The sequence below is a fragment of the Panulirus ornatus genome, chromosome 44 (assembly GCF_036320965.1).
Source record: "Panulirus ornatus isolate Po-2019 chromosome 44, ASM3632096v1, whole genome shotgun sequence".
Lineage (NCBI taxonomy): Eukaryota > Metazoa > Arthropoda > Malacostraca > Decapoda > Palinuridae > Panulirus > Panulirus ornatus.
In genome coordinates, this window is record NC_092267.1 from 12,153,712 (window position 1) to 12,179,988 (window position 26,277).

The following is a 26,277-nucleotide window of genomic DNA, read 5'->3' on the forward strand; positions in this document are numbered from 1 at the left end:
GTGTTTTAGATATCTGGGAGTGGATCTGTCAGCGGATGGAACCATGGAAGCGGAAGTGGATCATAGGGTGGGGGAGGGGGCGAAAATTTTGGGAGCCTTGAAAAATGTGTGGAAGTCGAGAACATTATCCCGGAAAGCAAAAATGGGTATGTTTGAAGGAATAGTAGTTCCAACAATGTTGTATGGTTGCGAGGCGTGGGCTATGGATAGAGTTGTGCGCAGGAGGATGGATGTGCTGGAAATGAGATGTTTGAGGACAATGTGTGGTGTGAGGTGGTTTGATCGAGTAAGTAACGTAAGGGTAAGAGAGATGTGTGGAAATAAAAAGAGCGTGGTTGAGAGAGCAGAAGAGGGTGTTTTGAAATGGTTTGGGCACATGGAGAGAATGAGTGAGGAAAGATTGACCAAGAGGATATATGTGTCGGAGGTGGAGGGAACGAGGAGAAGAGGGAGACCAAATTGGAGGTGGAAAGATGGAGTGAAAAGGATTTTGTGTGATCGGGGCCTGAACATGCAGGAGGGTGAAAGGAGGGCAAGGAATAGAGTGAATTGGAGCGATGTGGTATACAGGGGTTGACGTGCTGTCAGTGGATTGAATCAAGGCATGTGAAGCGTCTGGGGTAAACCATGGAAAGCTGTGTAGGTATGTATATTTGCGTGTGTGGACGTGTGTATGTACATGTGTATGGGGGGGGTTGGGCCATTTCTTTCGTCTGTTTCCTTGCGCTACCTCGCAAACGCGGGAGACAGCGACAAAGTATAAAAAAAAAAAAAAAAAAAAAAAAATATATATATATATATATATATATATATATCCCTGGGGATAGGGGATTAAGAGTACTTCCCACGTATTCCCTGCGTGTCGTAGAAGGCGACTAAAAGCGGAGGGAGCGGGGGGCTGGAAATCCTCCCCTCTCGGTTTTTTTTTTTTTTTTTTTTTTTTTTTTTTTTAATTTTCCAAAAGAAGGAACAGAGAATTGGGCCAGGTGAGGGTATTCCCTGAAAGGCCCAGTCCTCTGTTCTTAACGCTACCTCGCTAATGCGGGAAATGGCGAATAGTTTGAAAGAAAGAAGAATATATATATATATATATATATATATATATATATATATATATATATATATATATATATATATATATATATTATCCCTGGGGATAGGGGAGAAAGAACACTTCCCACGTATTCCCTGTGTGTCGTAGAAGGCGACTAAAAGGGAAGGGAGCGAGGGGCCGGAAATCCTCCCCTCTCGTTTTCTTTTTTTAATTTTCCAAAAGAAGGAACAAAGAAGGGGGCCAGGTGAAGATATTCCCTCAAAGGCCCAGTCCTCTGTTCTTAATGCTACCTCGCTATCACGGGAAATGGCGAATAGTATGAAAAAAAAATATACATAAGTATACGCATGTGAGTAGGAGAGACGGTCAAAGGGCATTTTTGGATTATGTTAATTGACAGGCATTTAAAAGAGAGACTTTTAGATGTTAATATGCTGAGAGGAGCAGCTGGAGGGATGTCTCATCACTATCTTGTGGAAGTGAAGGTGAAGATTTGTAGAGGTTTTCAAAAAAATAAGAGAGAATGTATGGGGAGAAGAGAGTGGTGAGATTAAGCGAGCTTGGAACGGAGACTTGCGTGAGGAAGTCCCCGGAGAGATTGAGTGTAGAATCGCAAAAGGTGAGAGCAAATGACGTGAAGGTGAGTGGGCAAGGAATGGGATGTATTTAAGGACATAGTGATGGCTTGTGCAAAAGATACATGTGGCATTAGAAAGGTGGGAGGTGGGCAGATTAGAAAGGGTAGTGAGTGAGGGGATGAAGTAAAGTTGTTAGTGAAAGAAAAAAGAGAGGCATTTGGACAATAATTGAAGGGAAGTGGTGCAAACGACTGGGAGATGTATAAAAGAAAGTGGCAAGAAGTCAGGAAAAAGGTGCAAGGGTTGAAACAGAGGGTATAAGAGAGTTGGGTGAGAGAGTACCATTAAATCTTAGGGAGAATAAAAAGATGTTTTTGGAGGTAAATAACGTGAATGAGACAAGAGAACAAATGGGAACATTGGTGAAGGGGCAAGTGGGGAGGTATCAACAGTTAGTGATGAAGTGAGAAGGTGATGGAGTGAGTATTTTGAAGGTCTGTTGAATGTGTTTGATGATAGAGTGGCAGATATAGGGTGTCTTGGTCAGGGTGGTGTGTAAAGTGAAAGGGTCAGGGAGAGTGGTTTGGTAAAGGGAGAAGAGGAAGTGAAAGCTATGCGGAAAACGATATCCAGCAAGGTAGTGGGTTTGGATGGTATTCCAGCGGAACTTACCCAAAGTGTGTATGGGCAATGGGGAAGTGCCTGAAGATTGGCAGAATGCATTCATGGAGCCATGGTACAAAGGCAAAGGGGATAAAGACGAGTGTTCAAACCACAGAGGCATAAGTTTGTTGAGTATTCTTGGGAAATTATATGGGAGTTTATTGATTGAGAGGGTGAAGGTATGTACAGAGCATCAGACTGGGGACTGGGAAGAGCAGCATCATTTCAGAAGTGATAGAGGATGTGTGGATCAGGTGTTTGCTTTGAAGAATGTAAGAAATACTTAAATAAAGAGGTGGATTTGTATGTAGCATTTATGGATCAGGAGAAGCCATATGATAGAGTTGATAGAGATGCTTTGTGGAAGGTCTTAAGATTATAAGGAGTGGGAGTAAGTTGCTGTAAGTAGTGAAAAGGTTTTACCAAGGATGTATGTCATGTGTATGAGTACGAAGAGAGGAAAGTGATTGGTTCCCAGTGAATGTTGGGGAGCAAAAATGGGTATGTTTGAAGGAATAGTGGTTCCAACAATGTTATATGATTGTAAGGCGTGGGCTATAGAGTGAGTTGTGCGGAGGAGGGTGGGTGTTTTCGAAATTAAATGTTTGAGGACAATATGTGGTGTGAGGTGGTTTGATCGAGTAAGTAATGAAAGGGTAAGAGAGATGTGTGGTAACAAAAAGAGTGGTTGAGAGAGCAGAAAAGGATGTATTGAACTAGTTTGGTTACATGGAGAGAATGAGTGAGGAAAGACTGACATAGAGGATATATGTGTCGGAGGTGGAAGGAATGAGGAGAAGTGGGAGACCAAATTGGAGGTGGAAGGATGGAGTGAAAAAGATTTTGAGCGATCGGGGCCCGAACATACAGGAAACTGAAAGGCGTGCAAGGAATAGAATGGATTGGAACGATGTGGTATACCGGGGTCGATGTGCTGTCAATGGATTGAACCAGGGCATGTGAAGTGTCTTGGGTAAACCATGGAAAGTTTTGTGGGGCCTAGATGTGGAAAGGGAGCTGTGGTTTCAGTGCATTACACATGACAGCTAGAGACTGTGTGCGAACGAATGTGGCCTTTGTTGTCTTTCCTGGTGCTACCTCGCACACGCACATGTGGAAGGGGGTGCCATTTTAAGTGTGGCGGGGTGGCGACAGGAGTGGATGAAGGCAGCAAGTATGAATAAATAAATAATATATTTACATATGTCTTTCTTTTAACTTAGTGTCTCCCACGTTAGCAATGTAGTGCAAGGAAACAGACAAAAGAATGGCCTAACCCACCCACATACACATATATATACATACACGCCCACACACGCACATATACATACCTATACATTTCAACATATACATATATATACATACACAGACATTTACTTATATACAAATATACATATTCATACTTGCTGCTTTCATTCATTCCTGTCGTCACCCAGCCACACATAATATGGCACCCCCCTCCCCCTGTGCGTGCACAAGGTAGCATATATATATATATATATATATATATATATATATATATATATATATATATATATATATATATATATACATATATATATATATATATATATATTTTTTTTTTTTTTTTTTTTTTTTTTTTTATACTTTGTCGCTGTCTCCCGCGTTTGCGAGGTAGCGCAAGGAAACAGACGAAAGAAATGGCCCAACCCCCCCCCCCCATACACATGTACATACACACGTCCAGACACGCAAATATACATACCTACACAGCTTTCCATGGTTTACCCCAGACGCTTCACATGCCTTGCTTCAATCCACTGACAGCACGTCAACCCCTGTATACCACATGACTCCAATTCACTCTATTTCTTGCCCTCCTTTCACCCTCCTGCATGTTCAGGCCCCGATCACACAAAATCTTTTTCACTCCATCTTTCCACCTCCAATTTGGTCTCCCTCTTCTCCTCGTTCCCTCCACCTCCGACACATATATCCTCTTGGTCAATCTCTCCTCACTCATTCTCTCCATGTGCCCAAACCATTTCAAAACACCCTCTTCTGCTCTCTCGACCACGCTCTTTTTATTTCCACACATCTCTCTTACCCTTACGTTACTTACTCGATCAAACCACCTCACACCACACATTGTCCTCAAACATCTCATTTCCAGCACATCCATCCTCCTGCGCACATCTCTATCCATAGCCCACGCCTCGCAACCATACAGCATTGTTGGAACCACTATTCCCTCAAACATACCCATTTTTGATTTCCGAGATAATGTTCTCGACTTCCACACATTTTTCAAGGCTCCCAAAATTTTCGCCCCCTCCCCCACCCTATGATCCACTTCCGCTTCCATGGTTCCATCCGCTGACAGATCCACTCCCAGATATCTAAAACACTTCACTTCCTCCAGTTTTTCTCCATTCAAACTCACCTCCCAATTGACTTGACCCTCACCCCTACTGTACCTAATAACCTTGCTCTTATTCACATTTACTCTCAACTTTCTTCTTCCACACACTTTACCAAACTCAGTCACCAGCTTCTGCAGTTTCTCACATGAATCAGCCACCAGCGCTGTATCATCAGCGAACAACAATTGACTCACTTCCCAAGCTCTCTCATCCCCAACAGACTTCATACTTGCCCCTCTTTCCAGGACTCTTGCATTTACCTCCTTTACAACCCCATCCATAAACAAATTAAACAACCATATATATATATATATATATATATATATATATATATATATTTTTTTTTTTTTTTTTTAAACTATTCGCCATTTCCCGCATTAGCGAGGTAACGTTAAGAACAGAGGACTGGGCCTTTTTCAGAATATCCTCACCTGGCCCCCTCTGTTCCTTCTTTTGGAAAATTAAAAAAAAACGAGAGGGGAGGATTTCCAGCCCCCCGCTCCCTCCCCTTTTAGTCGCCTTCTACGACACGCAGGGAATACGTGCGAAGTATTCTTAATCCCCTATCCCCTATATTTTTTTTTTTTTTATACTTTGTCGCTGTCTCCCGCGTTTGCGAGGTAGCGCAAGGAAACAGATGAAAGAAATGGCCCAACCCCCCCATACACATGTATATACATACGTCCACACACGCAAATATACATACCTACAAAGCTTTCCATGGTTTACCCCAGACGCTTCACATGCCTTGATTCAATCCACTGACAGCACGTCAACCCCGGTATACCACATCGCTCCAATTCACTCTATTCCTTGCCCTCCTTTCACCCTCCTGCAAGTTCAGGCCCCGATCACACAAAATCTTTTTCACTCCATCTTTCCACCTTCAATTTGGTCTCCCTCTTCACCTTGCTCCCTCCACCTCCGACACATATATCCTCTTGGTCAATCTTTCCTCACTCATCCTCTCCATGTGCCCAAACCACTTCAAAACACCCTCTTCTGCTCTCTCAACCACGCTCTTTTTATTTCCACACATCTCTCTTACCCTTACGTTACTCACTCGATCAAACCACCTCACACCACACATTGTCCTCAAACATCTCATTTCCAGCACATCCATCCTCCTGCGCACAACTCTATCCATAGCCCATGCCTCGCAACCATACAACATTGTTGGAACCACTATTCCTTCAAACATACCCATTTTTGCTTTCCGAGATAATGTTCTCAACTTCCACACATTCTTCAAGGCCCCCAGAATTTTTGCCCCCTCCCCCACCCTATGATCCACTTCCGCTTCCATGGTTCCATCCGCTGCCAGATCCACTCCCAAATATCTAAAACACTTCACTTCCTCCAGTTTTTCTCCGTTCAAACTCACCTCCCAATTGACTTGCCCCTCAACTCTATATAATTACAAGCATGCCTGTGTTCATCACTGGACTCCAGCCATGCTTGTCACATCATGAAGGGAATGAATGTCTTGACTGAACCGCCATCCGAGACGCGCTCACCTCAAGACCTGCGTCAAGCAACCAAGCAAAGAGCAGATAATCAGCGAGACACAGATGATGCCAAATCTGGGGGCGACGAAGGCAGTGCACACTTAGTACGCACTGGGCACCATCGCCCCTTTATCACAGTGGGGGCAAGTCTGCCGCAGGGAGAGGAGTCACCAGTGGTTCGGCGCCTCTGTCAGTAGCAAGAGCGGCATCATCGTGGCTCCTCCCAGACGGTGGAAGAGAATCGCCGTGACGGGAACTGTGTCCTTCAGCATGGCAAGGAAATTGCCCATCGCTGACCAACACTTCCACTGGACCTCTATCATCACCTCGTTAAGATCATCGTGTGTCAAGACATCATATAAAGCGCCTCTTCGCAAACGGAACTACCTTGGCCCACCAGTGATGCTACTACGTTTGTGAATCGGGAACCATTGCAACACAAACCTCGCCAGGTGGTAGAGTTTCCCGCAGTGTAACGAGACAGACTTCCCCAGAACTTTTTTTTAAAGGGGAAGTAAATGTTTATAGTTGTGTTACTGGAGTGATAGTTTTCATACATGGTGTTTTGACAAGAAAATAGTGAAATTGGAGAAAAATGTAGCTTAGACATTGAAGCTTATTGATACAGTGGTGAAATTGATGAGAACTGCTATTGACGTTTGTGTAAATAAACTATACATTTCCTTTTTCCATAGCCAGAGGTTGAACCATTATGTGACATTCATTTTTTCATTCATTTCAAGCTAGAAGTTTCAGTTTTCTAAATTGTTTCTTACATTTTTCATATGTATATATATGTATGTGTGTGTGTGTGTATATGTGCGTATGTATGTGTATGTGTGTGTATGTGTATATGTATATATATATGTATCTTATCCCTGGGGATAGGGGTGAAAGAATACTTCCCACATATTCCTCGCGTGTCGTAGAAAGCGACTAGAGGGGACGGGAGCGGGGGGCCAGAAATCCTCCCCTCCTTGTATTAACTTTCTAAAATGGGAAACAGAAGAAGGAGTCACGCGGGGAGTGCTCATCCTCCTCGAAGGCTCAGACTGGGGTGCCTAAATGTGTGTGGATGTAACCAAGATGTGAAAAAAGGAGAGATAGGTAGTATGTTTGAGGAAAGGAACCTGGATGTTTTGGCTCTGAGTGAAACGAAGCTCAAGGGTAAAGGGGAAGAGTGGTTTGGGAATGTCTGGGGAGTAAAGTCAGGGGTTAGTGAGAGGACAAGAGCAAGGGAAGGAGTAGCAATACTCCTGAAACAGGAGTTGTGGGAGTATGTGATAGAATGTAAGAAAGTAAATTCTCGATTAATATGGGTAAAACTGAAAGTTGATGGAGAGAGGTGGGTGATTATTGGTGCATATGCACCTGGGCATGAGAAGAAAGATCATGAGAGGCAAGTGTTTTGGGAGCAGCTGAATGAGTGTGTTAGTGGTTTTGATGCACGAGACCGGGTTATAGTGATGGGTGATTTGAATGCAAAGGTGAGTAATGTGGCAGTTGAGGGAATAATTGGTATACATGGGGTGTTCAGTGTTGTAAATGGAAATGGTGAAGAGCTTGTAGATTTATGTGCTGAAAAAGGACTGATGATTGGGAATACCTGGTTTAAAAAGCGAGATATACATAAGTATACTTATGTAAGTAGGAGAGATGGCCAGAGAGCGTTATTGGATTACGTGTTAATTGACAGGCGTGCGAAAGAGAAACTTTTGGATGTTAATGTGCTGAAAGGTGCAACTGGAGGGATGTCTGATCATTATCTTGTGGAGGCTAAGGTGAAGATTTGTATGGGTTTTCAGAAAAGAAGAGTGAATGTTGGGGTGAAGAGGGTGGTGAGAGTAAGTGAGCTTGGGAAGGAGACCTGTGTGAGGAAGTACCAGGAGAGACTGAGTACAGAATGGAAAAAGGTGAGAACAATGGAAGTAAGGGGAGTTGGGAGGAATGGGATGTATTTAGGGAATCAGTGATGGATTGCGCAAAAGATGCTTGTGGCATGAGAAGAGTGGGAGGTGGGTTGATTAGAAAGGGTAGTGAGTGGTGGGATGAAGAAGTAAGAGTATTAGTGAAAGAGAAGAGAGAGAGGCATTTGAACGATTTTTGCAGGGAAAAAATGCAATTGAGTGGGAGATGTATAAAAGAAAGAGACAGGAGGTCAAGAGAAAGGTGCAAGAGGTGAAAAAAAGGGCAAATGAGAGTTGGGGTGAGAGAGTATCATTAAATTTTAGGGAGAATAAAAAGATGTTCTGGAAGGAGGTAAATAAAGTGTGTAAGACAAGGGAGCAAATGGGAACTTCAGTGAAGGGCGCAAATGGGGAGGTGATAACAAGTAGTGGTGATGTGAGAAGGAGATGGAGTGAGTATTTTGAAGGTTTGTTGAATGTGTTTGATGATAGAGTGGCAGATATAGGGTGTTTTGGTCGAGGTGGTGTGCAAAGTGAGAGGGTTAGGGAAAATGATTTGGTAAACAGAGAAGAGGTAGTGAAAGCTTTGCGGAAGATGAAAGCCGGCAAGGCAGCAGGTTTGGATGGTATTGCAGTGGAATTTATTAAAAAAGGGGGTGACTGTATTGTTGACTGGTTGGTAAGGTTATTTAATGTATGTATGACTCATGGTGAGGTGCCTGAGGATTGGCGGAATGCGTGCATAGTGCCATTGTACAAAGGCAAAGGGGATAAGAGTGAGTGCTCAAATTACAGAGGTATAAGTTTGTTGAGTATTCCTGGTAAATTATATGGGAGGGTATTGATTGAGAGGGTGAAGGCATGTACAGAGCATCAGATTGGGGAAGAGCAGTGTGGTTTCAGAAGTGGTAGAGGATGTGTGGATCAGGTGTTTGCTTTGAAAAATGTATGTGAGAAATACTTAGAAAAGCAAATGGATTTGTATGTAGCATTTATGGATCTGGAGAAGGCATATGATAGAGTTGATAGAGATGCTCTGTGGAAGGTATTAAGAATATATGGTGTGGGAGGCAAGTTGTTAGAAGCAGTGAAAAGTTCTTATCGAGGATGTAAGGCATGTGTACGTGTAGGAAGAGAGGAAAGTGATTGGTTCTCAGTGAATGTAGGTTTGCGGAAGGGGTGTGTGATGTCTCCATGGTTGTTTAATTTGTTTATGGATGGGGTTGTTAGGGAGGTAAATGCAAGAGTTTTGGAAAGAGGGGCAAGTATGAAGTCTGTTGGGGATGAGAGAGCTTGGGAAGTGAGTCAGTTGTTGTTCGCTGATGATACAGCGCTGGTGGCTGATTCATGTGAGAAACTGCAGAAGCTGGTGACTGAGTTTGGTAAAGTGTGTGGAAGAAGAAAGTTTAGGAGTAAATGTGAATAAGAGCAAGGTTATTAGGTACAGTAGGGTTGAGGGTCAAGTCAATTGGGAGGTGAGTTTGAATGGAGAAAAACTGGAGGAAGTGAAGTGTTTTAGATATCTGGGAGTGGATCTGGCAGCGGATGGAACCATGGAAGTAGAAGTGGATCATAGGGTGGGGGAGGGGGCGAAAATTCTGGGGGCCTTGAAGAATGTGTGGAAGTCGAGAACATTATCTCGGAAAGCAAAAATGGGTATGTTTGAAGGAATAGTGGTTCCAACAATGTTGTATGGTTGCGAGGCGTGGGCTATGGATAGAGTTGTGCGCAGGAGGATGGATGTGCTGGAAATGAGATGTTTGAGGACAATGTGTGGTGTGAGGTGGTTTGATCGAGTGAGTAACGTAAGGGTAAGAGAGATGTGTGGAAATAAAAAGAGCGTGGTTGAGAGAGCAGAAGAGGATGTTTTGAAGTGGTTTGGGCACATGGAGAGAATGAGTGAGGAAAGATTGACCAAGAGGATATATGTGTCGGAGGTGGAGGGAACGAGGAGAAGAGGGAGACCAAATTGGAGGTGGAAAGATGGAGTGAAAAAGATTTTGTGTGATCGGGGCCTGAACATGCAGGAGGGTGAAAGGAGGGCAAGGAATAGAGTGAATTGGATCGATGTGGTATACTGGGGTTGACGTGCTGTCAGTGGATTGAATCAAGGCATGTGAAGCGTCTGGGGTAAACCATGGAAAGCTGTGTAGGTATGTATATTTGCGTGTGTGGACGTATGTATATACATGTGTATGGGGGGGGGTTGGGCCATTTCTTTCGTCTGTTTCCTTGCGCTACCTCGCAAACGCGGGGGACAGCGACAAAGTATAATAAAAAAAAAAATAATAAATATATATATATGGAGCGGGGGGGCTGGAAATCCTCCCCTCTCTCTTTTTTTTTTTTTTTTTAATTTTCCAAAAGAAGGAACAGAGGGAGCCAGGTGAGGATATTCCAAAAAAGGCCCAGTCCTCTGTTCTTAACGCTACCTCGCTATCACAAATGGGAGCAAATGGGAACTTCAGTGAAGGGCGCAAATGGGGAGATGATAACAAGTAGTGGTGATGTGAGAAGGAGATGGAGTGAGTATTTTGAAGGTTTGTTGAATGTGTTTGATGATAGAGTGGCAGATATAGGGTGTTTTGGTCGAGGTGGTGTGCAAAGTGAGAGGGTTAGGGAAAATGATTTGGTAAACAGAGAAGAGGTAGTGAAAGCTTTGCGGAAGATGAAAGCCGGCAAGGCAGCAGGTTTGGATGGTATTGCAGTGGAATTTATTAAAAAAGGGGGTGACTGTATTGTTGACTGGTTGGTAAGGTTATTTAATGTATGTATGACTCATGGTGAGGTGCCTGAGGATTGGCGGAATGCGTGCATAGTGCCATTGTACAAAGGCAAAGGGGATAAGAGTGAGTGCTCAAATTACAGAGGTATAAGTTTGTTGAGTATTCCTGGTAAATTATATGGGAGGGTATTGATTGAGAGGGTGAAGGCATGTACAGAGCATCAGATTGGGGAAGAGCAGTGTGGTTTCAGAAGTGGTAGAGGATGTGTGGATCAGGTGTTTGCTTTGAAAAATGTATGTGAGAAATACTTAGAAAAGCAAATGGATTTGTATGTAGCATGTATGGATCTGGAGAAGGCATATGATAGAGTTGATAGAGATGCTCTGTGGAAGGCATTAAGAATATATGATGTGGGAGGCAAGTTGTTAGAAGCAGTGAAAAGTTCTTATCGAGGATGTAAGGCATGTGTACGTGTAGGAAGAGAGGAAAGTGATTGGTTCTCAGTGAATGTAGGTTTGCGGAAGGGGTGTGTGATGTCTCCATGGTCGTTTAATTTGTTTATGGATGGGGTTGTTAGGGAGGTGAATGCAAGAGTTTTGGAAAGAGGGGCAAGTATGAAGTCTGTTGGGGATGAGAGAGCTTGGGAAGTGAGTCAGTTGTTGTTCGCTGATGATACAGCGCTGTTGGCTGATTCATGTGAGAAACTGCAGAAGCTGGTGACTGAGTTTGGTAAAGTGTGTGAAAGAAGAAAGTTAAGAGTAAATGTGAATAAGAGCAAGGTAATTAGGTACAGTAGGGTTGAGGGTCAAGTCAATTGGGAGGTAAGTTTGAATGGAGAAAAACTGGAGGAAGTAAAGTGTTTTAGATATCTGGGAGTGGATCTGGCAGCGGATGGAACCATGGAAGCGGAAGTGGATCATAAGGTGGGGGAGGGGGCGAAAATTCTGGGAGCCTTGAAGAATGTGTGGAAGTCGAGAACATTATCTCGGAAAGCAAAAATGGGTATGTTTGAAGGAATAGTGGTTTTAACAATGTTGTATGGTTGCGAAGCATGGCTATGGATAGAGTTGTGCGCAGGAGGATGGATGTGCTGGAAATGAGATGTTTGTGGACAATGTGTGGTGTGAGGTGGTTTGATCGAGTAAGTAACGTAAGGGTAAGAGAGATGTGTGGAAATAAAAAGAGCGTGGTTGAGAGAGCAGAAGAAGGTGTTTTGAAATGGTTTGGGCACATGGAGAGAATGAGTGAGGAAAGATTGACCAAGAGGATATATGTGTCGGAGGTGGAGGGAATGAGGAGAAGTGGGAGACCAAATTGGAGGTGGAAAGATGGAGTGAAAAAGATTTTGTGTGATCGGGGCCTGAACATGCAGGAGGGTGAAAGGAGGGCAAGGAATAGAGTGAATTGGATCGATGTGGTATACCGGGGTTGACGTGCTGTCAGTGGATTGAATCAGGGCATGTGAAGCGTCTAGGGTGAACCATGGAAAGCTGTGTGGGTATGTATATTTGCATGTGGACGTATGTATATACATGTGTATGGGGGTGGGTTGGGCCATTTCTTTCGTCTGTTTCCTTGCGCTACCTTGCAAACGCGGGAGACAGCGACTAAGCAAAAAAAAATATATATATATGGGAGAAAGAATACTTCCCATGTATTCCTTGCATGTCGTAGAAGGCGACTAAAAGGGGAGGGAGCGGGGGGCTGGAAATCCTCCCCTCTCGGGGTTTTTTTTTTTTTTTTTTAATTTTCCAAAAAAAGGAACAGAGGGGGCCAGGTGAGGGTATTCCAAAAAAGGCCCAGTCCTCTGTTCCTAACGCTACCTCGCTAACGCGGGAAATGGCGAATAGTTTAAAAGAAAAGAAAAATATATATATATATATATATATATATATATATACACTTATATATAGTTATGTATACACACTGTCTTTTACATTTTACGAAAATCTCTTATTATTTAAAGGTTTATATTTTTCTGTGAGTACAGCTATTGTTACCCATAAGAAATGCAAATCTTAGGGTAAATTTTGGGAAAGGTTTACTATATATAAATGCTGTTATTCTTACATAATTGGAAGATGGGGAATAAGCTTATGAAGAAAGTAACTGAAGCAAGCAATGTACTATAAATTATACACTTTTAAAGTATAACACAGCAAAGATACTTTGTTAATGTGGAACGTAAAAGACACTGAAGAAAAAAGTACACACTCCAAGCTAAAGTTAGTATAAGGGGAAAACGGATCTTGTCCAACCTACCGGGTACTGGTCTTGCTGATAGCCGGGCTGACCTGAGGCATAAGCCGGCCGCTGGTAGGTACCAGGCTGTTGGTAGTTCCCTTGATAGTTGCCCTGATGGTTGGTTGGTCCTGGGGGTGGATAGGGACGCCCATCGGGAGGATAGCCAGAATTGGGATAACCCCCTTGACCATAGCCACCTGGCATACCCTGGTAACCATGATATTGCCCCCCTTGGTATCCCTGATAACCTGTGGGCAAACAATGTGTTCACTGGCACTGCTTCATATCTGTTGTCTTCCGTGGCTAAGGAAGTATGATGATTTGTGTATAATAATCACTGTGAGAGATTGCATAGCAAATATAATAACTGAAAGAAATAAAAATCATAAAACTGAAATAATCGATTGACATATGAGGATAAAACTAAACTTTGCTGCTGTGATCAGTGTGCCAATCTTATATTGAACAACATAGCAAATTATATGTAATGCAAATTAAGAAAACTACAAAGTTAACAAAACTATAGTTATTATGGTTATCTTATCAATACTTTTTTAAAATTAACATGACATAACTAGGAATCACAAAAACACATTTTCTGATACCAGAAACAAAAAATATTACACAAACAACATAATCTGAATACAATCAACATTACTAATGAAATGATAACCAAAACTAAAAAACTGGAGAGATAACATTCCAAGCATATCTAAAAAAAATCAAAACAGTACATTTCGTTTGGTGAATCAAATGGGAAAAGTCTGCTTCAAGTCAGAAAAAATCTATTCCAAAATTATATCCATCTGAGAATCAATTGGAGGATGATATCAATGGGATATATTCATCAAGGATTGAGTGTAATCTATGGTATGTTTTGGTTAATTCATGGAACAAAAGTAATTAAATGTATGGATCTGGAACCCAAATTTATCAATGCTTAGGTTTTCCTAAGTCTTGCATTTTCATGGTATATTGTGATATATAATTTGTGACAATAATGTAAATACAAAAAATGTACATATATCTGTAGACTTAGAGAGAACTCAACATGACTATGGTAAACTGGATCCCAAATATCAGTATCAGTAATATGACAAATACCATTTCTATCAATAAGTTTCCAGCTTTTTTGGAATTTTTTTTCACTTTCTAGCCTTAGCAAAGGAAGCAATGGCAAAAGAACAATGGCTTGAAATGCCCTCTTTGACCCTATATATATATATATATATATATATATATATATATATATATATATATATATATATATATATATATAGATAGATAGATAGATATATATATATATATATATATGTGTGTGTGTGTGTGTGTGTGTGTGTGTGTGTGTGTGTGTGTGTGTGTGTGTGTGTGTGTTTTTTTCATACTATTCGCCATTTCCCGCACGTTAGCAAGGTAGCGTTAAGAACAGAGGACTGAGCTTTTGAGGGAATATCCTCACTAGTGTGTATATATATATATATATATATATATATATATATATATATATATATATATATATATATATATATTTTTTGCTTTGTTGCTGTCTCCCGCGTTTGCGAGGTAGCACAAGGAAACAGACGAAAAAATGGCCCAACCCACCCCCATACACATGTATATACGTACGTGCACACACGCAAATATACATACCTACACAGCTTTCCATGGTTTACCCCAGACGCTTCACATGCCCTGATTCAATCCACTGACAGCACGTCAACCCCAGTATACCAAATCGATCCAATTCACTCTATTCCTTGCCCTCCTTTCACCCTCCTGCATGTTCAGGCCCCGATCACACAAAATCTTTTTCACTCCATCTTTCCACCTCCAATTTGGTCTCCCACTTCTCCTCGTTCCCTCCACCTCCGACACATATATCCTCTTGGTCAATCTTTCCTCACTCATTCTCTCCATGTGCCCAAACCATTTCAAAACACCTCTTCTGCTCTCTCAACCACGCTCTTTTTATTTCCACACCTCTCTCTCACCCTTACGTTACTTACTCAATCAAACCACCTCACACCACACATTGTCCTCAAACATCTCATTTCCAGCACATCCATCCTCCTGCGCACAACTCTATCCATAGCCCACGCCTCGCAACTATACAACATTGTTGGAACCACTATTCCTTCAAACATACCCATTTTTGCTTTCCGAGATAATGTTCTCGACTTCCACACATTCTTCAAGGCTCCCAGAATTTTCGCCCCCTCCCCCACCCTATGATCCACTTCCGCTTCCATGGTTCCATGGGTGTTTTGAAATGGTTTGGGCACATGGAGAGAATGAGTGAGGAAAGATTGACCAAGAGGATATATGTGTCGGAGGTGGAGGGAACGAGAAGTGGGAGACCAAATTGGAGGTGGAAAGATGGAGTGAAAAAGATTTTGTGTGATCGGGGCCTGAACATGCAGGAGGGTGAAAGGAGGGCAAAGAATAGAGTGAATTGGATCGATGTGGTATACCGGAGTTGACGTGCTGTCAGTGGATTGAATCAGGGCATGTGAAGCGTCTGGGGTGAACCATGGAAAGCTGTGTAGGTATGATTATTTGCGTGTGTGGACGTATGTATATACATGTGTATGGGGGTGGGTTGAGCCATTTCTTTCGTCTGTTTCCTTGCACTACCTCACAAACGCAGGAGACAGCGGCAAAAAAAAAAAAAAAAAATATACATAAGTAATGTGGGGGTGAGAGAGATGTGTGGAAATAAAGGGAGCGTGGTTGAGAGAGCAGAAGAGGGTGTTCTGAAAAGGTTTGGGCACATGGAGAGAATGAGTGAGGAAAGATTGACCAAGAGGATATATGTTTCGGAGGTGGAGAGAACGAGGAGAAGTGGGAGACCAAATTGGAGGTGGAAAGATGGAGTGAAAAAGATTTTGAGAGATCTGGGCCTGAACATGCAGGAGGGTGAAAGGCGGGCAAGGAATGGAGTGAATTGGATCAATGTGGTAAACCAGGGTTGACATGCTGTCAGTGGATTGAATCAGGGCATGTGAAGTGTCTGGGGTAAACCATGGAAAGTTGTGTGGGGCCTGGATGTGGAAAGGGAGCTGTGGTTTCGGGCATTATTGCATGACAGCTAGAGACTGAGTGTGAACGAATGGGGCCTTTGTTGTCTTTTCCTAGCAGTACCTCGCACACATGAGGGGGGAGGGGGATGGTATTCCATGTGTGGCGAGGTGGCGATGGGAATGAATAAAGGCAGACAGTGGGAATTGTGTGCATGGGTATATATGTATGTGTCTGTGTGTGTATATATATGTGTACATTGAGATGTATAGGTATGTATATTTACGTGTGTGGACGTGTATGTATATACATTGTGAATGGGGGTGAGTTGGGCCATTTCTTCATCTGTTTCCTTGTGCTACCTCGCAAATGCGGGAGACAGCAACAAAGCAAAATAGAACAAAAAAAAATATATTATATATATATAATTATATATATAACGCACCAAAACCAGAGCCCACCATCTATATTCAAGCCCCCAAAAACTAGAGCCCACCATCCATAATCAAGCCCTACAGACTTATTTGCTTTCCATGACTAGTTCATATGCCCTGGTTCAACCCACTGCGTAAGGTCTCCACGTGTCTCACAACAAATCAATTCTTTTTCACTCATACGTGTCTCTCTCCCTAATGAACATTCAAACCAAGATAAATCATAGCCTCTTACACTCCATCCTTTCTTTCCCTCAATCTTCACCTTCCTGCTTTTTCCTCTACTTATGACATAAATCCTGTTCTTCAGGCTTTTCTTTACTCATCCTCTCCATACATCAGAACCACTTCAGCACATCCTGGTCTTCAGCCCTCTCAATCAGATAGAGCTTACTATCACATCTCAGTCTTACACAGTCAATTCTTTCATTAAAAATCTGCTGTACACAACATTTTGTCCTCATGCATCTAATTTCCAATTAGTACAGCCACTTCTGTTCTTTTGCCCAAGATTAATATCCATAAAACACTGCTGGGACTTACAACTACACGCACACCCATCTTTTCCCTAACAAACAATGAACTCTCCTTCCATGCACTCCACAGTGCACCAAAGACCTTAGCCCTCTCACTTACCGTATGCCTCACTTCAGCCCTCATGGTTCCATCTCCTATGTCCACTCCCAGGTACTCAAAGTACTCCATTTCCTCCAGGTTCTTCCCAAACTAACTTACTCTGACATCACCCTTACTCACTCCCTGCAGCACATTACCTTGGTTTTGTTCATATTTAATTTCCTCCTTTCACATACTCTTCCAAACTCAAACACCAACTTCAGCAGTTCTTCCCTTGAGTCTAGCAAGGGAGCCACATCTGCAAAAAAACTGACTGATCACCCAAGTCCCTCCCACCCCAACACAATCTATTTCCATCCTTTACTCCCATTTACTTCCCTTACTACCATTTCATGAACAGTTTAAACAGCCATGGTGACAGCACAAACCTCTGACTTAAATTGGTGGTCACCCAGAACCAATCACCTTTTATTCCTGCTTACACACACACACCTTACTATTCCATCAAACCCTCCTCATAGCATTTAGCAGCCTTCCTCCCACTCCATATCAATATTCAAACTTTTTCAAAAGGCCTTTCTGTCAACCTTATCATGTGCTTTTTCTAGGTCAATAAAAGTTACATAAAAATCAGATTCTCCCACGAAGCATTTCTCATACAAATTTTTCAGGGGAAACACCAGGTTCATATATTCTCTACCACTCCTGAAACCATAATTCTTTTCCCCAATATTTGAAGGTCAGTGGATCTAACCATACTCTCAATTACCACTCCCACATACACCTTGCTCAGTAAATTGAGCATTATTACCCCCCCCCCCCACCTTGTTGTAAGGGCACTATGCCAGTCCTCAGGGTTCTCACCTTGGACCATACATACATTGAAAATCTTGACTAACTACTTATTTGAGGTAATATTCATTACTCCTTGCTTGGTATCCCAGGACCATATAAAAGTTCCTCCCATCTCTAAACCAGAATACCTACATGCAATGCGAATTCAGTCACAAAAGCCATTCCTAAAATCAAACTTTGCAGATCCAATTTCCTTACCCTAACATGTGTATTAATCATTTAACATCACCATCAAAATAACATGCAACAAAAAAAAAGAAAGACAAAGAAGGAAGGCTACAGAAAATATAATTACTGAAAAAGTAATGTCGATGTACAATTAATGACATCTAACTCAATATGTAACAGATTGCATTCAACTAGAACACGAGTAATTAGAAGCTTTTTTGAGTGACTTGAATTACTAACTAGGGATAGTTATTTAAGTGTTAACAACAAATATAATAAACTTAGGCATACATCATTATAAAATCAAAAGTGGTAGACACCACTAAATTACAAAAAACAATTTTTACAAGAACAAATTACAAATATAACTATGAAGCATCTAAAGACCCTGCACACTCTGAATGCACCAATGCACAGAAAACTGGGTAAAATGAGCACACCTGACACTACAGCCCTTACCCTGAGTACGAGAATATGAGTTAAGGTAAGTTCGTGAGTACTGACACTGATCATCAAATGGGTTAGACGCGTTCACATTTTCCTCGTTGCCTACTGGACCTGTGAGGCACAAGGTGACTAACTATCAGTATATTCAGGACTATGAAGGAAACCTACACCATATCCAGGTTGCACTACCGAGAATTTGTTATCAACCCAAATTTGCAGATATTCTATTTAAGGTTTGATTGTTTACTCCTTTGCATTTATTAACTTTCCAAACTACAATTAAAAATGTAACTCAATACAGTAAAATTACTTCCACAGAGACCTACAATATGGTTTTGTGAATATCATTTGAGAGTTATTTTAAACACTGATCAATAAATAAATCATACAGATTCAGCTGTACTCTTACTATCCTGAAAAAGCAATATGAAACCACTAACAGAGAATGAAACAAAAAAATCACACTATAAAACAAAACTATGACTGGACCATAAGTCAAACCACTTAAAAAGGATACATACATATTTCATACCTTTTTTCATATAGTTCACTGTTCCCCACTTAGCCAGGTAGCACCAGGACACAGAAGAAGAAACACATATCCACCCACATATACACAAATATATATAACAAAGTGGCAACAGGTCAAGAGAAATGTCCAAGGGTTGAAAAAAAGGACAAATGAGAGTTGGGGTGAGAGAGTATCATTAAACTTTAGGGAGAATAAAAAAATGTTTTGGTAGGAGGTAAATAACATGCATTAGACAAGAGAACAATAGGAAACATTGATGAAGAGGGTAAGTGGGGAAGTAATAACAGGTAGTGATGAAGTGAGGAAATGGAGTGAATATTTTGAAGGTTTGTTAAATGTGTTTGATGATAGACTGGGAGATGTAGGGTGTTTTGGTCAGGGTGGTCGGTGAAATGAGAAGGTCAAGAAGAATGGTTTGGTTAAGAGAGAAGACATAGTGAAAGCTTTGCGGAAGATGAAATCTGTCAAGGTGGCGGGTTTGGATGGTATTGCAGTGGAATTAATTAAAAAAGGAGGTGACTGTTGTTGATTGGTGGGAAAGAATATTGAAAGCATGTATGGATCATAGAGAAGAGCCTGAATATTGGCAGAATACATGCATAGTGTCATTGTACAGAAGCAAAGGGGATTAATAAAGATGAGTGTTCAAGCTACAGAGGATCAAGTTTTTTGAGAATTCCTAGGAAATTATATGGGAGGGTATTGATTGAGAGGGTCAAGGCATGTACAGAGCATCAGATTGGGAAAGAGCAGAGTGGTTTTAAAAGTGGTAGAGGATGAGCGGATCAGGTGTTTACTTTGAAGAATGTATTTAAGAAATATTTAGAAAAGCTTTGTATTTATTATTTTATTTATTTTGCTTTGTCGCTATCCCCTGCGTTTGCGAGGTAGCGCAAGGAAACAGACCAAAGAAATGGCCAAACCCACCCCCATACACATGTATATACATACACGTACACACACGCAAATTTACATACCTATACATCTCAATGTACACATATATATACACACACAGACACATACATATATACCCATGCACACAGTTCACACTGTCTGCCTTTATTCATTCCCATCGCCACCTCGCCACACATGGAATACCATCCCCCTCCCCCCTCATGTGTGGGAGGTAGCGCTAGGAAAAGACAACAAAGGCCCCATTCGTTCACACTCAGTCTCTAGCTGTCATGCAATAATGCCCGAAACCACAGCTCCCTTTCCACATCCAGGCCCCACACAACTTTCCATGGTTTACCCCAGACGCTTCACATGCCCTGATTCAATCCACTGACAGCACGTCAACCCCGGTATACCACATCGATCCAATTCAGTCTATTCCTTGCCCGCCTTTCACCCTCCTGCATGTTCAGGCCCCGATCACACAAAATCTTTTTCACTCCATCTTTCCACCTCCAATTTGGTCTCCCACTTCTCCTCGTTCCCTCCACCTCCGACACATATATCCTCTTGGTCAATCTTTCCTCACTCATTCTCTCCATGTGCCCAAACCATTAAAAAAAAAAAAAAAAAAAAAAAATTTATTCTCCCTAAAATTTGATGATACTCTCTCACCCCAACCCTCATTTGCCCTCTTTTTCACCTCTTGCACCTTTCTCTTGACCTCCTGCCTCTTTCTTTTATACATCTCCCAGTCATTTGCATTATTTCCCTGCAAAAATCATCCAAATACCTCTCTCTTCTCTTTCACTAATAATCTTACCTCTTCATGCCCCCACTCACTACCCTTTCTAATCTGCCCACCTCCCACACTTCTCATGCCATAAGCATCTTTTGCACAAGCCATCACAGCTTCCCTAAATACATCCCATTCCTCCCCCACTACCCTTACGTCCTTTGTTCTCACCTTTTTCGATTCTGTACTCAGTCTCTCCCGGTACTTCCTCACACAAGTCTCCTTCCCAAGCTCACTTACTCTCACCATTCTCTTCACCCTAACATTCTCTCTTCTCTTCTGAAAACCTCTACAAATCTTCACCTTCACTTCCACAAGATAATGATCAGCCATCCCTCCAGTTGCACCTCTCAGCACATTAACATCCAAAAGTCTCTCTTCCACGCGTCTATCAATTAACATGTAATCCAATAACGCTCTCTGGCCATCTCTCCTACTTACATTTTTTTTTTTTTTTTTTGCCGCTGTCTCCCGCGTTTGCGAGGTAGCGCAAGGAAACAGACGAAAGAAATGGCCCAACCCACCCACATACACATGTATATACATACGTCCACACACGCAAATAGGAGAAGTGGGAGACCAAATTGGAGGTAAAAAAAAAAAATGGAATGAAAAAGATTTTGAGTGATTGGGGCCTAAACATGCAGGAGGGTGAAAGGCGTGCAAAGAATATAGTGAATTGGAATGATGTGGTATAACGGGGTCGACGTGCTGTCACTGGATTGAACCAGGGCATGTGAAGCGTCTAGGGTAAACCATGGAATGTTCTGTGGGGCCTGGATGTGGAAAGGGAGCTGTGGTTTCGTGGCATTATTACATGACAGCTAGAGACTGAGTGTGAATGAATGTGGCCTTTGTTGCCTTTTCCCAGCGCTACCTCGCACAAATGTAGGGTGAGGGGGTTGTTATTTCATGTGTGGCGGGGTGGCAATGGGAATGAATAAAGGCAGACAGTATGAATTATGAACATGTGTATATATGTATATGTCTGTATATATATGTATATGTCTGTATATATATGTATATGTTGAGATGTATAGGTATGTATATTTGCGTGTGTGGACGTGTATGTATATACATGTGTATGTGGGTGGGTTGGGCCATTCTTTCGTCTGTTTCCTTGCGCTATCTCGCTAACACGGGAGACAGCGACAAAGTAAAATAAATAAAATGGGCATTTATCTATATATATGTGTATATGAGTGAATGGGCCATCCTTCGACTGTTTCCTGATGCTACCTCGCTGACGTGGGGTAGAAGTTGTGTGGATCAGGTGTTTGCTTTGAAGAATGCATGTGAGAAATACTAAGAAATCAGAGGGATTTGTATGTAGCATTTATGGATCTGGAGAAGGCATATGATAGGGTTGATACAGTTGCTTTGTGGAAGGTCTTAAGTGTTTCTAAGTTTTAAGTGTGGAAGGGAAGCTGCTACAAGCAATGAAAAGCTTTTAACAAGATTGTAACGCATGTGTACAAGCAGGAAGAGAGGAGAGTGATTGGTTCCCATTGAAGGTCAGTTTGCAGCAGGGGTGTGTAATGTCCCTGTGGTTGCTTAATTTGTAAATGGATGGGGTGGTTATTGAGGTAATTGCAAGAGTTTTGGAGAGAGGGGCGAGTATGCAGTCTGTTGGGGATGAGAGTGCTTGAGAAGCGAGTCAGTCGTTGTTCGCCAATGATACAGCTCTGGAGGCTGATTCGTGGGAGAAACTGCAGACGTTGGTGACTGAATTTGGAAAAGTGTGTAAAAGGAGAAAGTTGAGATTAAATGTGAATAAGAGCAAGGTTATTTGGTTCAGTAAGGTTAACGGACAAGTTAACTGGGATGTAACTTTGAATAGAGAAAAATTGGAAGAGGTGAATTGCTTTAGATATCTAGGAGTGGACTTAGCACCAAATGGAAACATGGAAGTGGAAGTGAGTCACAGGGTTGGGGAGGGGGCAAAGGTTCTGGGAGCAATGAAGAATGAGTGGAAAGTGGGAACATTATCTCGGAGCAAAAATGGGTATGTTTGAAAGAATAGTAATTTCAACAATATCATATGGTTGTGAGGCAAGGGCTACAGATAGGGTTGTAAAGAGGAGGGTGGATGTGTTGGAAATGAATGTCCGAGGACAATATGTGGCATGAGGTGGTTTGATTGAGTAAGTAATGAAAGGTAAGAGGGATGTGTGAAAATAAAAACAGGAAGGTGAAAGGCATGCAAGGAATAGAGTGAACTGGAACAATGTGGTAAACTGAGGTCGATGTACTGTCAATAGTCTGAACCAGGACATGTGAAACATCTGGGGTAAACTATGGATAGGTCTGTGGGGCCTGGATGTGGATAGGGAGCTGTGGTTTCAGTGCATTACTCATGACAGCTAGAGACTGAGTGTGAACAAATGTGGCCTTTTTTTTTTTTTTATCTTAAGGTCTTTCAGATATGTGACATAGAAAGGAAAACTACTATAAGCAGTAATAGTTTCCTAACAAAAGTGCAAGAAGTGGGGGTGAATTCATAGAGAGGAAGCTGAGTGGTTCCCTGGTGACTGCGTTTGCAGTGGCAGTGTCTGATGTCACCATAGCTGTTCAATTTGTTAATGGATTGAGCAGGGAAAGAGGTAAATACAAGGATCTTGGAGACAGGGGTGAGTATTCAGTCTTTAAGTGGTAAGGGGGCCTGGAAAGTTAGTCTATTATTGCTAGCTGAAGGCACAGTACTGGTGGCAAATCCAAGTGATAAACTGCAAAGTTGTCTGAATTTGAGACTGTGTAAGAAAGAATGTTGAAAGTAAATGTGAATTAATTAAGATTATTTGGTTTAGCAAAGCAGAGGGACTGGTTAGTTTGGGTGCATGATTGAATGTGGAAAATTTGGAAGATGCAGTGTCTTAGATACCAAAGAGTGAACACAGCAATGAATGGAACCCAAAAGCCAAAGTGAGTCATAGGGTGGGAAAGGGGCAAAAAGTTCTAGGAACACTGAGGAATGTCTGGAAAGAGATGTAATTATGTAGAGGGGGGGGGGGATTTTGAAGGTAGAGTCATCCCAAAAATGTTGTATGGATACAAGGAATGAGCTACAGATGAGAATGTGCACATGAGGATGGAAGTGATGGAAATGAAATGTCAGAGGACAATATGTGGTGCAAGGTGATTATCAAAGTAATAAAGGGTAATAGAGAGGTGCATTACAAATACTGCTAGAAAATGGATGCAAGTGAATGAGGCCTTTTCTTTGTTTCAACATTACCTTGCTAATGCAGGAAATAGAAACACATATGAAAAAAATGTATGTATGTATGGGTGTTACCAGGCTCCACCTGCAAGAGGTTACACCATGAATGACATGCGAGCTGTGGTAAGGCTGTACCACTGGGAATAAACTCATCAAAGAACTTCCACTCCAAAAGTCTACATTTCCCTGTCGTTGGGTTACAGAATCCTTTGGAAAGATGTCTTGGGTAACATCAGGGCTCACAGAAATTGGTCCTATGGTAACTAAATTAAAATGTATGCATCTATATGTATGAAACAAAATATCCTAGATGATTTCCACCAACCACAAAAATCCCCTCCTACATAATACTAGTAGCAACCGACATCAACACTGCATTTGACACTCCCCTAACACATCTTCAAACAAACAATATTTAACACCACTCTCCATAACAATGACATAAAGTGGTTGGCTAATTTCATGTGTGGCTGCCATGCCAGAATCACTCACAATTACTTCATCTCTAAAATACTTAAACTATACAATGGAGTTCCCCAAACAACAGTTCTTTCTCCAATACTCTTCAATCTCTTCCTACATAACCTACCATTACTTAACGCAAACCTCAACATGAAGGTCCTTTTGAATGCAAAAAACATCATGATCACAACACAAAACCCTACGACCATAGAAGCAACATCAAACATGCAGCGCTATGTCACACAAATGAAACAAGTGCTAACCCACTACGACTTGTTTTTATTTCCACATTAGTATTCATTCACTGTTTTAACACATTTAAGACAAGAATCCATCTCACACCCTCCAGTTATCTTCAATGGAGTCTCTCCTCCTCTGAACATAACACCAACCATTCTAGGCATAACATATGACACACACGACATTCATTCCCAAATAAATAACAGCCGATATGGATATGTCAATGAATTGTTTGTTGAAGATGCTAAGGAATTATTCTTCTTGTTCAAATTTGGTGTCAGTTAGTGTTCTGACGGCATTTAAGTTGTCTGCCGTAGCAAGTCTCCAAAATATACAAGAATAACAGTGTGGGCCATCCAAATTGCCTAAATTATGTTAAAATGAGCAAGCACAAGAATGTTTGAGGTCTTCCATCCTCTTAAAAGAAAATTTAACAAAAGTTGCAAACCACACAAATGATAGTGCACTTGGAACAATTACTTGCTGCCTAGCACAGATCCTTACAGTACAATCCACCTCAACATGCTAAGCACTGAATTCTATGCAACAGCATCAGACCTCTCCCACTACATAAATTACTACCAACCCCCAAGTAAAAAGTTTACCCCTGCCTCAGACTTCAGCATCCTCTACTTACAGATTCCAACCTCCCCCACCTCAACATATATAGCACTGACAAAACACATATACAGTGAAATAATCAAAAGACACTATTCAACTGCTCTTCAACTAAGTCAAACTTCCAGACAGCCCATAAGAAACTAGAAGTTACACTCCCTATGCAAAATGTGTCACTTTCCCATCTATGCTCCTGACCTCACCAATCACTACAACACTTTTTCAACATATCCCAAGACCCTTCATGCCCATGATGCAACTAACAAAACAAACAAAACAAAGATACCAAGCATTTACTACTTAAGTGCCCTACTTAAGTGCCCTGCACCTTTTGCACACACACACACACACACACACACACACACACACACAAACACACACCATTACACTTTATAACCTATGGTCCCAACCAATGAGCACTGCAAGGGCCTCAGAGAAATAGAAGGAACTCCAGTGTCTAGTAGTAAGCAAGCCAGTAATCAACAATGTTCACTGATAGTTTTCTATAACCAGAAAATTTTCAAAATGTAAAATCACCTGCCGCAACTGTCAACACAGCGTTGTCAAGGTCATGCAGGATCTGGCAACACTGCCCCTAATTTTGTTAGAAACAGCTTCCTCTACTTCCTCTTGGTCAACTTTTAGTAATGAAAGAATCAGTACCCAAAAATGCTCTCTCAACATGATTCAAAAGACAGATCATTATTGATAAGTAATCTATGATCATCTAATTGCCTGGCCCTCTAAATCTTGCACAAAAAAAAACTCATTTTCTTTCCCACAAAATTCTTTGTCAATGTACTGTCATTAGCATGGTTGAAGACTGATTGACTGTTAGGAGAAAGAATCACAAACTGCCACCTAAGCAACCACCCAGGCTCCATAGCCAGCCTTGAATAAGAGGCAGGAAACTCATTTTACAAATTTATGTCTAGAGGAGTTATGTGACTTCC

At 41.7% G+C, this 26,277-nt stretch overlaps 1 protein-coding gene across 15 annotated transcripts in view; it reads right to left on the minus strand.

Moving 5' to 3' along the window:
• The window catches only part of LOC139762749 (trithorax group protein osa-like), a 437,278-nt gene that overhangs the window by 115,387 nt on the left and 295,614 nt on the right, over positions 1-26,277 (minus strand). For all 15 annotated transcript variants that reach the window (XM_071687843.1, XM_071687851.1, XM_071687853.1 and 12 more), the window contains one exon: positions 13,083-13,312. In XM_071687843.1, the coding sequence (XP_071543944.1) occupies positions 13,083-13,312 (230 nt within the window). The remainder of the gene's footprint in view (positions 1-13,082; positions 13,313-26,277) is intronic.